Source organism: Hemitrygon akajei, chromosome 29, assembly GCF_048418815.1.
Source record: "Hemitrygon akajei chromosome 29, sHemAka1.3, whole genome shotgun sequence".
Classification (NCBI taxonomy): domain Eukaryota; kingdom Metazoa; phylum Chordata; class Chondrichthyes; order Myliobatiformes; family Dasyatidae; genus Hemitrygon; species Hemitrygon akajei.
In genome coordinates, this window is record NC_133152.1 from 41,462,840 (window position 1) to 41,478,105 (window position 15,266).

The 15,266-nt window shown below is 42.9% G+C and overlaps 1 protein-coding gene across 19 annotated transcripts in view; it reads right to left on the reverse strand.

Moving 5' to 3' along the window:
- Nucleotides 1-15,266, reverse strand: part of kif1b (kinesin family member 1B) — a 278,399-nt gene that overhangs the window by 158,069 nt on the left and 105,064 nt on the right. For 5 of the 19 annotated variants that reach the window (XM_073032209.1, XM_073032204.1, XM_073032208.1 and 2 more), the window contains exons 8-14: nucleotides 14,493-14,570; nucleotides 13,702-13,767; nucleotides 13,579-13,596; nucleotides 12,266-12,341; nucleotides 10,854-10,932; nucleotides 9,246-9,388; nucleotides 259-470 (exon numbers count right to left, since the gene is read on the reverse strand). In XM_073032209.1, coding sequence (XP_072888310.1) covers nucleotides 259-470; nucleotides 9,246-9,388; nucleotides 10,854-10,932; nucleotides 12,266-12,341; nucleotides 13,579-13,596; nucleotides 13,702-13,767; nucleotides 14,493-14,570 — 672 coding nt within the window. Of the gene's footprint in view, nucleotides 1-258; nucleotides 471-6,542; nucleotides 6,585-9,245; nucleotides 9,389-10,853; nucleotides 10,933-12,265; nucleotides 12,342-13,578; nucleotides 13,597-13,701; nucleotides 13,768-14,492; nucleotides 14,571-15,266 lie in introns of all 19 variants that reach the window. The other 14 variants (XM_073032203.1, XM_073032192.1, XM_073032190.1 and 11 more) reach the window with 6 other exon arrangements.

Sequence of the window (15,266 nt, forward strand, 5' to 3'; positions counted from 1 at the left end):
TAAGATCTATTGTCTATTAGGAGTGTTTTGATGCAAAGCGGGTGGGGGTTGATGCTTTTGCTGTTGCTTATGCGAAGGGAGGGTGGGGGGGGGGGGCCTCGATGTTTCTATCGTTCCAGTGGATTTCTTTGTTTCATGGATGTCCATAAAGAGGACGAATTTCAGGTTGTGTACTGTCTACATGTTCTGACATTAAATGTATTTTGAAACCCTGCAGCAGTAAGGTTGATAAATGAAAATGTGTAATTAAGCACATACCTTCAAGCGTTCAATGGCCTCTTCACCACCTGGAGTTGACATGATTCTCTCCTGTAGGCTGGTCACTGACTGAATCGCGGTCTGGCTGCTCAGCGAAGTCGAAGAGGGTGACGCTGTTAGAGAGCCCACAGGCGCTGTGGAGAAATGGCCAGGCCTTTGATTTCCTGAAGCTAGTTTGTACTTATGGTTACTGTTCTGTATTTCCTTCAAATCTGAGTGAGAGAAGAAGCAAGCCGAGGGAAAACGGGGGAAAAAAAAGAGGAAAGGAAGATATAAGACACACGAGGCAGGGTTACGGAATGGGCTTGGACACTTGATGGTAGTTTTAAAACATCACACTTTAATTTCAATAGGGACAGGACATACAATCTTAAACACATTATCAGAATTAGTGTACTTCCAGCAACTTAAAATTTCAATTTATCAAATTCCTTGACCCAAAAGAATGATGCTTTGTCACTGATATTAAGATGTTAATGGAAGACAAACCCAACAGCGTTGAAGGGTGTTTGGAGATGCAGTACATCTCCTTGGACTTTAAAACCACCATCAGTGTTCTACCAATGATCATAAGGAAACAGCGGAACAGGTGTGGTTATATTCATATTCAATAAGAGGATCAGCAAAGCATTTGGCTTCAGCACAGAAAGTAATCACACGTGCACTTACAACACAGGCATCTCACTCCCCCAACACAAGGCTTTACAAAAAAAAAACTTTTATGCTGGAAGCAACAAACGCATTTGATCAAAACGGCCAAGTCAACTGATATCATAAATCTGGCATCAAATCATCCCACAGTGCACAGGGTCAGAGACGCAGGAACAAACTCGTCCTGCTGTACGAGTGACTGGTTTGGAAGGAACAGACCAACAGAGCTGATGCCCTGGGAACCGTTCTAATCAGATCGTCCACTCCCTCGGCCAAAGGAGGTATGTTCTTGTTAAATGTGGACTCTGAATCTCTGATATGCAAGGCCAACTTATAATCTCTCCACTCACTGCTCTGGGTTCTCTTCCTGACCGATCCCCTACCTGCCATACCTTGTGTACCTCAAAATGCATTTTTTTTTGTGTGTCAACAACAGGAGACGGCCTGTAAGTGTTGTTATGTTATTATGTTAATAATATGTTAACAATATGTTATGTTAACAACAGTAAGTGTTGTTATGCTCCTCCCACCACATTTCATTGGTTCTCTCAAACTTTGTTATGTTTAAACTTAGAAAAAATCATAAGTGTTATATATGATCCATCCATTAAATTTGAAAAGACTTGGGGGCCATTTATTCAACACTTTCATAGGATGTGATTTGACCTTTTTCCAAACCTATTCTTGTGTTAACATATGCAGGGAGGTTTGGAGTTAATAACGCTAATGGTCCTCTCTTTTTTTTGGATGTTACAAACAGCCCACAATCTTTTCTTAGTTTTTGGTTAGTATTGTTTAGATTAGTTTTTTTTGGGGGGGGGGTATATTTTCTCTTTTTTTTCTTTTTTGATATGTTAATCCTTTTTTTTAATGTATTCCACATTTGTACTTGAACATTCTTGGGAGGTTTATTACCTTTGTATTAACTGAATATATAATTATATGTGTTAATCATTAACAATGTAATCCCAGTAAATGTGTAGCAATATTATATCTACTACCTTGATATTAATAAAAAGATTGGAAAAGAAAGTAAGTGTCGTCATGCTTCCAGTGCCAACAACTCCCTAGCCCTTATTAATCCGAGCACCTTTGGAATGTGGGAGGGAACCGGAACACCCAGGGGAAACCCAGTCGCAGGGGTAACACACAAGCTCCTTACAGGCACCAGCGGGACCACTGGCGCTGTAATAACGTTACACTAACCGCTGCCTTACCACGTACATTGGCAAGTGCCATGACCAGACTCTCAGGCTAACGATCTATAAGTGAGGGCTCCCAATTGAAAGACGAAGGTGAACAAGCAGTCAGATCCAGGTCTATTGTTCAGCACTTCCTCTGCTCCAGGGAAGGGCCTTGCTGAAATACTAATTCTGTTTCTCTCCCCACTGGGCCACCTGACCTGATGAATACTTTCAGCGGATTCCGTTTTTTGTTTGTCATCATCTACTGCAGGGATTGCCAACCTGAAGTCCACAAACTCCTTGCTTAACGAGTTGGTCCATGGCATAACAACAGTTGGGACTCCCTGATCTGGTGCATTAATATCTATCTGGATTTGTTTTACACTGGATTCGCTTCTTCACCAACGTTGCATACACGCCTCCCAGGGAGATGGAACTAGCACATTAAACAGACAAATACCAAACACTTAAATAGACGAAGTAATTACGGTGTGTGTTCAACATACCTTTATAAAAGAAAGACCTCCCACAATCAAGTTGTCTTTATAATTGCCTGGGAGCAAACTACAATTGGATTGAATATTAAAAATTCAATAAAGCCAATTTCAACAAGGAGGAATAATTGATATTTTCAGCTCAATGCTGTCACTATTGAAAGAACTTTAGTATTTAGCACATTAACCTACTGCAATATTCCATAACGCATTTCTGTCGCAATAGCAAGTTTAACAATTATGTACCTGTAACCCATCTTTTAAGGAAGGAATCAATTCAAACTAACGCCCTAGAAGCACAGTAGCTGCAGCAATAATTCAAGCCTATGTTCTCACAGTGGAGTCAGAGAAAGGCAGCCCAGAAACAGGCCATCCGGCCCATCTAGTCTGTGCCGAGCCATTTAAACTGCCTACTCCCATCAACCTGCACCAGGACCATAGCCCTCCATAACCCTACCATCCATGTACCTATCCAAACTTTGCTTAAACGTGAAATTGAGACCACTCGTTCCACACTCTCACGCCCCTTTGAGTGAAGAAGTTTCCCCTCAAACTTTTCATCCTTCACCCTTGACCCATGACCTCAGTGGGAAAAGCCTGCTTGTATTTACCCTCACAAACACGAGGAAATCTGCAGATGCTGGAAATTCAAGCAACACACACAAAATGCTGGTGGAACGCAGCAGGCCAGGCAGCAGCTATAGGGAGAAGTGCTGTCGACGTTTCGGGCCGAGACCCTTCGATCTCATCCCGAAACGTCGACAGCACTTCTCCCTATAGCTGCTGCCTGGCCTGCTGCGTTTCACCAGCATTTTGTGTGTGTTGCTTATACTTACCCTATCCATGACCCTTCATTACTAGTAAACCTCTATTTTCTAATTATTTACACAGGAAAATGTCTAAACCCCCACCATCCAGGCCACACTCTCTTCTCACTGCTGTCATCAGGAAGGAAGTTTCGGAGCCTCAGGTTCCACACCACCAGCAAATTCAGGAATGGTTATTTGCCCTCAACCACCAGGCTCCTGAAACAGCATGAATAACCTAAACTCTGAACTGATTCCACAACCTACGTACTCACTTTCAAGGAACCTACAACTCATGTTCTACAACCTGGTCCAGGAACACCACCAGGATTGTGAAACAAGCCCAGCAGAGACTGCACTTTCTGAGGAAGCTTAAACAGGCGTGGTTGAGAGTGTGCTGACCTTTTGCATCACAACCTGGTACTCCAGCTGCAGTGCTGCTGACAAAAAAGCCTTGCAGAGGGTGGTTAGGGGAGCAGAGAAGGTTATTGGGGTCTCCCTACCTTCTGTCCAAGACCTCTTTCAGAATCAATGCCTCCAGAAGACACGGTACATCATTAAAGACCCCTCACACCCTCTCCATGAACTGTTTGTTCTTCTGCCATCAGGTAAATGTTACAGGAGCATCAAAACTAAAACCACAAGGCTACTAAACAGCTTCCTCCCACAGGCAGTCAGACTGCTAAATAGCTGCTCTACCTAACTCTGCTTTGGACACTTTTAACTTGCACTGGACACTTACAACTTGTTTTTAACTGACATGTGGCTGTTGTGTTTTACTATTTATTGTTATGTTTATTACTTAGTGTTGTGTTTGTTATGTTATGATTGCACTGCTCCTGGGAAACGCTGTCTCATTCTGCCCTGCAGAGCTGATGTACGGTTAGAATGACAATAAAGTTTTTGAATCTTGAATCTTATTTAGTTACTATTTATTTAGTTATTTCACTGTTGTGTCTTCTTTCGCACACAAGTTGCTTATCAGTCTTTGTGTGTAGATTTTCACTGACTCTATTGTATTTCTTGTTCTGCGGTGAATGCCCGCGAGAAAATGAATCTCAGGGTAGTATATGGTGACATGTACGTACTTTAATTTGACTTTGAACTTTAACAATGACACCTGCATATGACAAAGCTGACCCAAGCCCATGACCATTAACAGGAGCTGCCATTGCTCTCCTTATAACCTCGGCCTTACTGTCTGACTGCACTTCTATTCTTAATCCTTACTCTACTGAGGACTTGTGTTGGCGCGTGGCCTAGTGGGCAAGGCATCAGACTAGTAACCTGAAGGTCACTGGTTCGAGCCTCAGCTGAGGCAGCGTGTTTGTGTCCTTGAGCAAGGCACTTAACAACACGTTGCTCTGCGACATCACCGGTGCCAAGCTGCATTGGTCCTAGTGCCCTTCCCTTGGACAACATCGGTGGTGTGGAGAGGGGAAGGCCTGCAGCTTGGGCAACAGCCGGTCTCCCATACAACCCTGCCCAGGCCTGCGCCCTGGAAACTCCAGGCACAGATCCATGGTTCCTCGAGACCGACAGATGCCACCACCACCACTGAGCTTATTACGGGAGTGAGATACACCAACTAGTGGAGTGGTGCCGCAGCAACAATCTGGCACTCAACGTCAGTAAGACAAAAAAGCTGATTGTGGACTTCCGGAAGGGTAAGACAAAGGAACACATACCAATCCTCATAGAGGGATCAGAAGTGGAGAGAGTGAGCAGTTTCAAGTTCCTGGGTGTCCAGATCTCTGAGGATCTAACCTGGTCCCAACATATCAATGTAGTTATAAAGAAGGCAAGTCAGTTGCTATACTTCATTAGGAGTTTGAAGAGATTTGGCATGTAAAGAAATACACTCAAAAACTTCTATAGTTGTACTGTGGAGAGCATTCTGACGGGTTGTATCACCGTCTGGTATGGAGAGGCTACTGCACAGGATCAAAAGAAGCTGCAGAAGGTTCTAAATCTAGTCTGCTCCATCTTGGACACTAGCCTACAAAGTACCCAGGACATCTTCAGGGAGCAGTGTCTCAGAAAGGTGGCGTCCATTATTAAGGACCCCCAGCACCCAGGACATGCCCTTTTCTCTGTTACCATCAGGTAGGAGGTACAGAAGCCTGAAGGCACACACCCAGCAATTCAGGAACAGCTTCTTCCCCTCTGCCATCCGATTCCTAAATGGACATTGAACCTTTGGACACTACCTCACTTTATTTAATATACAGTATTTCTGGTTTTCCACTTTTTAAAATCTATTCAATATACGTAATTGATCTACTTGTTTATTTATTATGTTTTAGTTTATTTATTACTAGTTTTTTCCTCTCCGCTAGATTATGTATTGCGTTGAACTGCTGCTGCTAAGTTAACAAATTTCACGTCACATGCCTGTGATAATAAACCTGATTCTGATTCTGAGGGGGTAAATGATCAGGAGGGGGGTCAGAGAAAACAATATTCATGAGAGGGAGGAAATGACAGGAGGTTAGAGACGTCAATGTTCACGGGAAGGGGGAATTGACTGGAGCTTAGAGACATCAATGTTCATGCCATCAGGTTGGAGACTACACACAGATTCCCAAAATTGTCTTGCGCATTCAGAGCTCGGAGTCCATATACTTTTCTAGGTGCATTCAGATAGGATATTCTGGGAAAATTCACCTGTACGTAAGTGAGATTCATTCATTTGTCACATATACTGTACATGGGACCAACAGCTCAGCCCCCGTGCTACTGTAATCTGGTGTGATGCCATCCATCTCTTAAGTCAATTAGAAAAATAAAAGTGAAGTGTTCATAACTGCATCAAAAAAAAACGACAGGTGCAGCCGGAGGTTGGAAAGGCACTTACTGAGGCTGAAACGACACCCTGGCAACCCATGGCTTGTGTCTATGCCATTCCAAAGAAAAGGAACCAAAGATCCACATATACCAAGGACACATTCCCGTAATCCCCACTTAAACCGCATATACTGGATATACTTAAAGCGGCCAACAGGCAAGTCTCGGGAAATCTGCCTGGGAGTTCTCCAGAAAAATACGCCACAGATTTGGACATGCAAAGCTTGGGGTGGGCTGAAGCAGGGGCTGATTAAAAGCGGATTTGCAAGAGAATTAGAAAGTACCGACACACGTATACACACATTTGATTCCACTCCCAGAGTAATCATCGGGCATAGGGTCAACTGGAGGGTGCAGGAGAACAAGAAGGGTCAAAGTGCATTATCAAAACTCAGGCATATTTGCTTTTCTGTTAAACATTAGGCTGCTAAAAGGCTTCACTGAAATTTAAAAGGTCATTTTCTTCCACATTGTAGAGATATAATCCATCCATCAAAATGTTGGAAAATACAACAAACTAAAGCCTCGCTCATGTAATTTTGTTCTTGGTTCCGCACCCAAATTAACACCAAGGTTTTTGCTATGAAATAAATTTTTCCCACCTTAAATGGGCTGCTGGAGCAAGATGATATAACAACTGCATTCTCACACTGATCTCATACTCATTAAAATGAGTCATACAGCAAGGAAACAGGCCCCTCGGCCCAGTTAGTCCATGCTAACCCAGGTGCTCTACTGCGACCGTAAGACAAAGGAGCAGAATTAGACATTTGGCCCATCGAGTCTGCTCTACCATTTCATGATGGCTGACTTATTATCCCTCTCAACCCCATTTTCCTGCCTTCTCTCCATAATCTTTGACACCTTTATTAATTAAGAACCTATCAACCTCTGCTTTAAATATACCCAATGATTTGGCCAATGCTAGTCTCATATGCCGTATTTGGCCCATTATCTCTCTAAATCTTTCCTATCCATGCTCACCCCTGTACTTAATTACAGTATGACACTAAAGACCATTCAGCCCATTGGGCTGCTACAAGTTCACAACAGAGCAATCCCATTCCCCTGGGGTCCGAAAAATGATTCTCCCTCGCATCACCCGGCTCTCTGAGATTCTCTTGCCTCTTTAACACCAATAATTTTGCCAACTAACCTGGCAACGCATCTTTAGGAATGTGGGAGGAAATGCAGGGAAAACAAAAGGGTAACAGGGAGAGCATGAAAACTCCACACAGTAAGCATTCGTGGTCAGGATCAAACCAAGGCCATTGGAGCCCTGAAGCAGCAGCACCAATTTCCAGACCATTCAGCTGATATTCCATTCATTGCTACATGCAGGTACGCTAAAGAATGGCTCTATCCTCTTAACTGCATACATAAAACCAGCATTCACATCCTTTAATTCTGCAGTGCTTTTACAACCGACATCTCAAATTCAAGAAAAAGAGCATTTCAGCATGTGAGAAACTCTTAACAATCCTATCACACAAAGCAGGATGAAACTAAATAAGAACCATTTCCGAGATTCAAGGAGTATCCCATAAACGTCAACCAGAAATCTATACACTGAAGGATGAAATTATCATACACTCTCCATACCTATATCTCAGCCACCAGCTCAGATCATTTATTTTGGTCCAAATATCTAACAGGCCCCAACCCCTGCAAATGGTTTGCCAGGATCCTGCCTAGATTAGAGAGCATGTCTTATGAGGGCAGGTTGATCGAGCTAGGCTTTTTCTTTTTGGAGTGAAGGAGGACGTGAGGTGTCTTGATAGAGGTGCACAAGAAAATGAGAGGCATCAATCGGTGGACTTTTTCCTCAGAGCAGAAATGGCTGATACGTGTAGGTGCGTGGAATATGCTGCTGGGGTGGTGGAAGAGAGAGAGAGATATGAGAGACATTTAAGAGACTCTTAGAAAGGCACGTGGATGATAGAACAAAGGGGGGACTACTGTATTCAGGAGGAAAGGGTTAAATTGATCTTAGTGCTGTGAAAAAAGGTCAGCATAACATCACGGGCCGAAGAGACTGCACTGTGTTTTAAAGTTCTGTGTTCTAGACCTCTAGTTCTAGACAACTAAGACCTCTGCTAAATCAACTGTGCAAGATCTGAAACTGAATATCACTCACTTCAGAGAAAGCTCCAGTTCCTAACAAACCGCTTCTGTAAATTTTGAAAGAGAAAGTAAATCAGGAGATTTCATTTCTCCCGACTTTACTTTTCAAAAATATTGAATGTAGGGAGCTTCAATGATGCACTGACTGGTCAAGTTGCTTGAAGCACTGCAGCAAGTGCTGGGTTCCCATCACTCAACAGCCCCTAATGAACGGCACAAACTCAACCGATGAAACCTCACGTTATTTGATGGCCTCTGATCTGTCAATTGAGCCTGCTCACGAATGCTTAAAAAGAGAAAATGCTCATAAAGCATTCCAGTCATTCTGTAATCAATTTTGTGGCGAAAATGAGGCTCAAAATTATTCTACAAATAGTTAAATAAGTAAATAACCTATAGAAACCAGAAATGGCCAAGATTACAGTGGTAAAGGACTTTTTGTTCATTTTGCACAACAATCCTTTCCAAATGATGGACTCACACAAGAGCCGTGTAGAAAATGCTGACTTTTATTTTGTTATTTCACCTGCTAGAAGATAAAAATGTAGAAGTATTTACTAGAGAAGGGAAGGGTTTGATGAGAAAATGTATTGACTTGAATAATGCAAGGTGATCCACATGCAAACACAAAGAACACTGGAAGATTCTTGGATTATTTATTAAAATTTAAATAGTAATCACTGAAAGAATTCCTGTAGCACCCATGACTAAAAGGCAAACTGCAGAAAATCAGAGATGGTGACATTTAAATAAAAACTCCTTTGACACAGATCTATAATCTGTTTTAATGCCTGAAGCATTCTTCATGTACAGAACCAGCAGATATTCTATAATTATCAGGGATTTCTTCAGAGGTTATGTTTCGTGTTTAATGTACTTACTGTCTAAGATATCTCCCAGGCCCTGAGAGCACAGCAAGTCCTTCAATCTCATAACTTCATCCTTCAATTCCCGGATAAGTTTTGCATTCGGATCCTCGTTAATGACTGCATTGCACTTTATCTGTTTTGCACGGTCGGCGTACCTGAAAAATATAACACCGTGCGCTAAAGATTTGGACTACCATAGCACCGGACCTGCACTCACTGGAGTTCAGAAGAGAGAGGGATCTCACTGAAGCCTGACAAATATCAAAAGGCCTAGATAGAATGGATGACAACCTTGATATGGTTCCTTAAGGTTGTTATAGCCAGGGGTGATAATGAAGACAAGCTCCCACTACCTATTAAATGCTGCCAATGGTGTGTCCCTCAAACAGCCATGGTTGGCGCTCATCTCGAAAGAGGAAAGCCCTGATCTCAAACCTCTGCTGCCTTGCGGCTATACCCACCTATGGGAGTAAACCCGGAGGGAAAAATCCAGAGCTGGAGTCTCTAAGGCAGTCCTACATCGAGTTCAACACTGACTGGCAACTCCTGTGATGCTGCTGGTGCCAAACTGTATCAGTGTCTGCCGTTGCTTTGGGTTCATCAGACACGTGGAGAGGGGGGAGCCTGCTACACGGGCAACAGCTTTCTCTCCATGTCGTACTACCCAGGCTTGTGTTTCTAGACAGCTAGGACGCAACATCCATAGTCAATCCTGACTGATGGAGGCCTCATTCACTCAAGAGTGGATGTGGAGAGGATGTTTCCTATAGTGAGAGAGTCTAGGACCGAAGGACATCCCTTTAGAACAGAAATGAGGAATTTCTTTAGCCAGAGGATGGTGAATCTGTGGAATTCACTGCCACAGACGGCTGTGGAGGGCATCTTTGAGTACAGTTAAAGCAGAGGCTGAAAGGCTCTTGATTAGTAAGGGTGGAGAGAAGGCAGGAGAATGGGATTGAGGGGGATAATAAATCAGTTGCGATGGAAAAGCATGCAGATTCAATGGGCTGAATGGCCTTTTTCTGCTCCTATGTCTTTTGGTCATAGGCACCTTTCTGAATTTCTGTACACCTTGCACTTCCAAGTGCACCTACTGTTACAACGCAGGAATGAAACAGCAAAAGGCCTGGTAGTATAGCGGTTAGCGTAATGCTCTGCAGAGCCAGCTGTAAGTTCGATTCCCGCTGCTTCTTTAAGGTGTTTGTACATGCTCCCCGTGGTCACCTCGGGTGCTCTGGTTTCCTCCCACATTCTAAACAGACGCACGTGTTCGGGTCAGTGAGTTGCTGGTGCCAGAAACGTGCCGATACTTGCGGCCTGTCCCCAGCACAATCTTGATTGATTTGACATGACACAAACGACATATTTCACTGTATGCTCTCAATTACACATGCTCATTATCGCACTATTTCTGCTCTCTTTTGCACGACTCATCTAATTTTTGCAAATATAATTTTTATTTTTTGTAGTATATTTTACATATTGCAATGTACTGCTGTTGCAAAATAACAAATTTCACTGCATATGTCAGTGATAATAAACCTGATTCTGAGCCTTTATAAGCACAGGCAACTGCATGAAGACGGCGTTCGCACTGGAAGATATTAATGATGGATATACCTTAAAGTGCTGAGAGTTTCATCGTAGTTGATATCGGCTGGACTGAGAGCAGCAACCATTGCTGTCCGGGAGTTTCCACCTAAGAGGGGAAAAACACAATAAATAGCTATGAGTAGGTTTATAACATAAATAACATTGCATGTCTTATGAGGAAAGGTTGAGTGAGCTAGAACTTCTTTTTCCGTTGGAGAGGCTGAACGCTGACTTGATGGGGGGGGGGGGGGGGGGGGTGTGTGTGTGTGTGTGTGTGTGTGTGTGTGTGTGTGTGTGTGTGTGTGTGTGTGTGTGTGTGTGTGTGTGTGTGTGTGTGTGTGTGTGTGTGAGAGTGTGAGTGAGTGTGTGTGTGTGTGTGTGTGTGTGTGAGTGTGAGTGTGTATGAGTGTGTGTGTATGAGTGTGTGTGTGAGTGTGTGTGTGTGTGTGTGTGTGTGTGTGTGTGTGTGAGAGAGAGAGAGAGAACGTGTACACACACACACAAAATATAGGCCATCATGTCTGCTCCACCATTTCATCATGGCTGATCCATTTCCCTCTCATCCCTAATCTCCTGCCTTCTCCCCATATTCCTTCATGCCCTGACCAACGAGAACCCATCGACCCATCTTAATTATTTCCAATGACTTGGCCTCCACAGCAGCCTGGAGGATTTCTTGTGTCTATTAATCACTAAGCAAGTTTTTTGATAAAATAGCCCACCTCCACCCACCCACAGAACTCTACAAAAGTCTTGGCCACATAAATAGCTAGGAGGCCCAAGACTTTTGCAAAGTGTAGTGTGATTTTCTGTATCACACTGTACTGCTGCTGCTAAAAAAAAAACAAATCTCATGATGTATGTGAGTGATGATTAACCTGGTTCTAATACAGGCTTCTATTGTGTTCTGAGAGTGGCAAGGGGATAATGAGAGAGGAATCATGTTCAGGAAAAGGGAAAGGAGAGGAAAGCACCAGAGAGGAAGTAGGTAGGTGGGGGTGGGGTGTGTGTGTGTGTGTGTGTGTGTGTGTGTGTGTGTGTGTGTGTGTGTGTGTGTGTGTGTGTGTGTGTGTGTGTGTGTGTGTGTGTGTGTGTGTGTGTGTGAGAGAGAGAGAGAGAGAGGGAGGGAGGGAGGAAGAGAGGGAGGAAGAGAGGGAGAGAGAGGGAGAGAGAGGGAGAGAGAGGGAGAGAGAGGGAGAGAGAGGGAGAGAGAGGGAGAGAGAGGGAGAGAGAGGGAGAGAGAGGGAGAGAGAGGGAGAGAGAGGGAGAGAGGGAGAGAGGGAGAGAGAGAGAGAGAGAGACACACACTGCTGATAAATTAGAATGTAGAATCAGATTTATGATAATGTATTTAACCAAATCTCCTCGGGCTACACAGAACTAATAATTACAGGATGATTTATATCATTTGAGGAAATATAATTTTGTTGTCGCCTTACCCAAATTCTCTCTTAGAAGCCACGTCAGTACAGAGTCTCTGTATGGAATAAAGTCAGACTTCTTTTTCTTCTTATTCTGTACAACATGAAAAATTTATTGTAAGCAGATCACTGGGCCTTTCGTTCCAAGACGCTGATGTGGGTTAGACTGTCTCTTTCCGAATGTAGCTTACTATCAATACAAGCCACGAAGATAATTTTATTATTGAAATAATACGTCTTCCTTGCAGGACGTGTCATGAGGGTTCTTGATCTGTTATTGCCCCTTAACTGAATGCAAGGAAGGCCAAGGGGAAGTTATAGAGTCACACTGGGCCAGAGTTGGGCAAGGATGAAGATGTCCTTTCCTGACAGGGAAGGACAGCCCTTTAATAAATACAAGGGAACACCGTAACCAAGTAAAGCACACAGTAGATTGTTGAGTTATTTTGGGTTTTTTTAAAAAAATGCATTTTAAGCTAGTAAAAGAGGGATACAACCTACGTCACACGTGACATAGACAATGAACAACCCAAGCTACTTTTGCAATATAGTGCCACAGACAGCATGCTGTCACTGACTGCTGCAACACAGTCACAATGTCACTTAACATAGAAGGTTCCAGAGCCTATCTGCCTCTGTGGAGAAGGCCACAGGAAGAAATTATTTCCTGACACCATTGGTTATTTAGTGTGTTTGTCATATACATGAATTACTGCACCTACCATATTCCAGTAACAGAGAATGATACTGAGACACACGACCTCTAATTTCACCACCCCCATAAATGAAGTATTCTTTTTACTTTCTACTGAAATGGTTTTACCAAGGAATAAATTGATAAAATAAATCAGTTCCGTTCTCGAGAGTCAAGAATCCTTTAGTCTCCGCGATTAGAGATAAATGTCAGAAGCTAAAAATATCTTAGCTATGTTTTAAAAATAAATCCCAATATTTACAATTGCAATCCCGTATTCACTCCAGATGGAAATTCTCAAATTCTTTTATGAAAATGTTAAAGTTTAGAATGCAAAGTGAGTAAATTAGTACGACGTCAACAGTGATTTAGTAATCCAAAAGCAAAAATATACCAAGTAAAAGATTTTAACACCGTTTAGAAGCATTTATTTAGTAACGATAAACAGCTATTCATTTTACTGATTATATATGCAATTACTCTTTCATCGCTGCTTTTGAAACAAGTATGCAATGTATACCAGATGAAAGGGATCTGGCACATGGCATTTTTTTTAAATTAAAAAAAAGTAATTTTTTAACACCATACACACAAAAAAAATTAGATGAGCACCAAGTAAATGATATCTGAACATTACCTTACTGGGAGCATTATCCTGTGATGGCAGCGCAGTTTAAAAAGACAAAAATTTATTATTAAGTAGCCTTCCTCCATTTTAAATTCTCTTCTGAGTGTAGCAACATACAGGTTACAAACTCACCACTTCTGCAAGGGCAGAGATGACTTTTCCCAGTGTTGTGAGTGATTTATTGATATTAGCTCCTTCCTGAAAGACAACAATTCCTCTCTGAGATCAATATATTGAACTTGTGACAAAAGTTGCACTTACATGGAAATCCTACTGCAGGGATCCAGGTGAGGTTGAGATACCTAATTGTACTCCACCTTGGCTAGCCAACAAATAAGTTCTCTACAATGATTAGATGTTCAAAGGTAGCTATCACATCCAGATCCCGTTAAAAGCACTTCCATTATAGAGAGCGCAGAGCTCCAACAAAAAAAAATCCATGCAAAAACATGCATTTATGAGATTTCATTAAGACCATAAGACATAGGAGCAGAATTAGGCCATTCAGCCCATCAAGTCTTCTCCGCCATTCTCACATGGCTGATATATCATCCCTTTCAACCCCATTCTCCTGGCTTCTTCCCATAATCTTCGACACCCTTACTAATCGTGAATTTTAAATATACCCAATGACTTGGCCTCCAGAGCCGTCTGTGGCAATGAATTCCACTAATTCACCACCCTCTGGCTAAAGACATTCCTCCTCATCTCTGTTCAAAAGGGACATCCCTCTATTCTGAGGCTGTGCCCTCTGGCCCTGGACTCTCCTCGACACAAGACCTTCTGTGCAGCCTCTGCATGGACATTGAGATGGCAAGGAGGACACGTTGCACTGATTCACCCTTATGATGATTAAGCATTCATTGCTTTCAATTAACAGATTATCAAGAAATTTGGATAAGAAATCTGTCATTTCCTTTTACCTTTAATCTTGTTCCTTTAGCACCAGTGGAGTCAGCTCTCTCACTTCCAGCCAGATCAACCAGGCTAATTTTACTGACCTAAATGCAGACAGAATTGAAACACGAGTCAGATCAACTTAACCAGACCATCAACTGGTGTCAAACCTTCCCAGGACAGAGGCAGAACAAGGAAGAAACAAATAATGGGTGGGCTGGTAGAACGAGAAAGAAACTGAAGTCACAAATAGGCTGAGTGTTTGCTAAGGTCACTTGAGTTGAATGAATTTTTGTGGATTCTCTCTGCACTTTGTGGCACATCATTGCCGTTTCTTTGATATTTTTGTCTCTTTTTTTAACGAGGCTGTGTTGCTCACTCGACACTCAACCCAGCACGGATGGAAAGCGTGCAAGGAACTGGCCGGATTCGAACCCGGGACCCTCGCGTTGAAGTCCAGTGCAGATGCCATTACACCACCGGCCGGAGTTGAATGAATATGTGAGAACTAATGATCTGATCCTTCATCAGAGTCACTGGACGTCAACAGTTGAGTCATCACCGGGCACTTGCAGAGGTCCCAAGTCCTTTCACTGGCTTCCTGGATTGGACTTTGTTCCATACCAGCTCTGGGATCACAGGCCAACTGTTTCTCAGCGACATCAGCAACTGCATTGCTTTTGCCTGCTGCACCTGAGCAGAGGTCATCAATTTCATCAACTTCTGGGTACTATCAGAGCGTGACACATGGGGTTCAGCAGAGCAGACTGCAAGCTAAGTGCTGCATGCTGGATATCCCG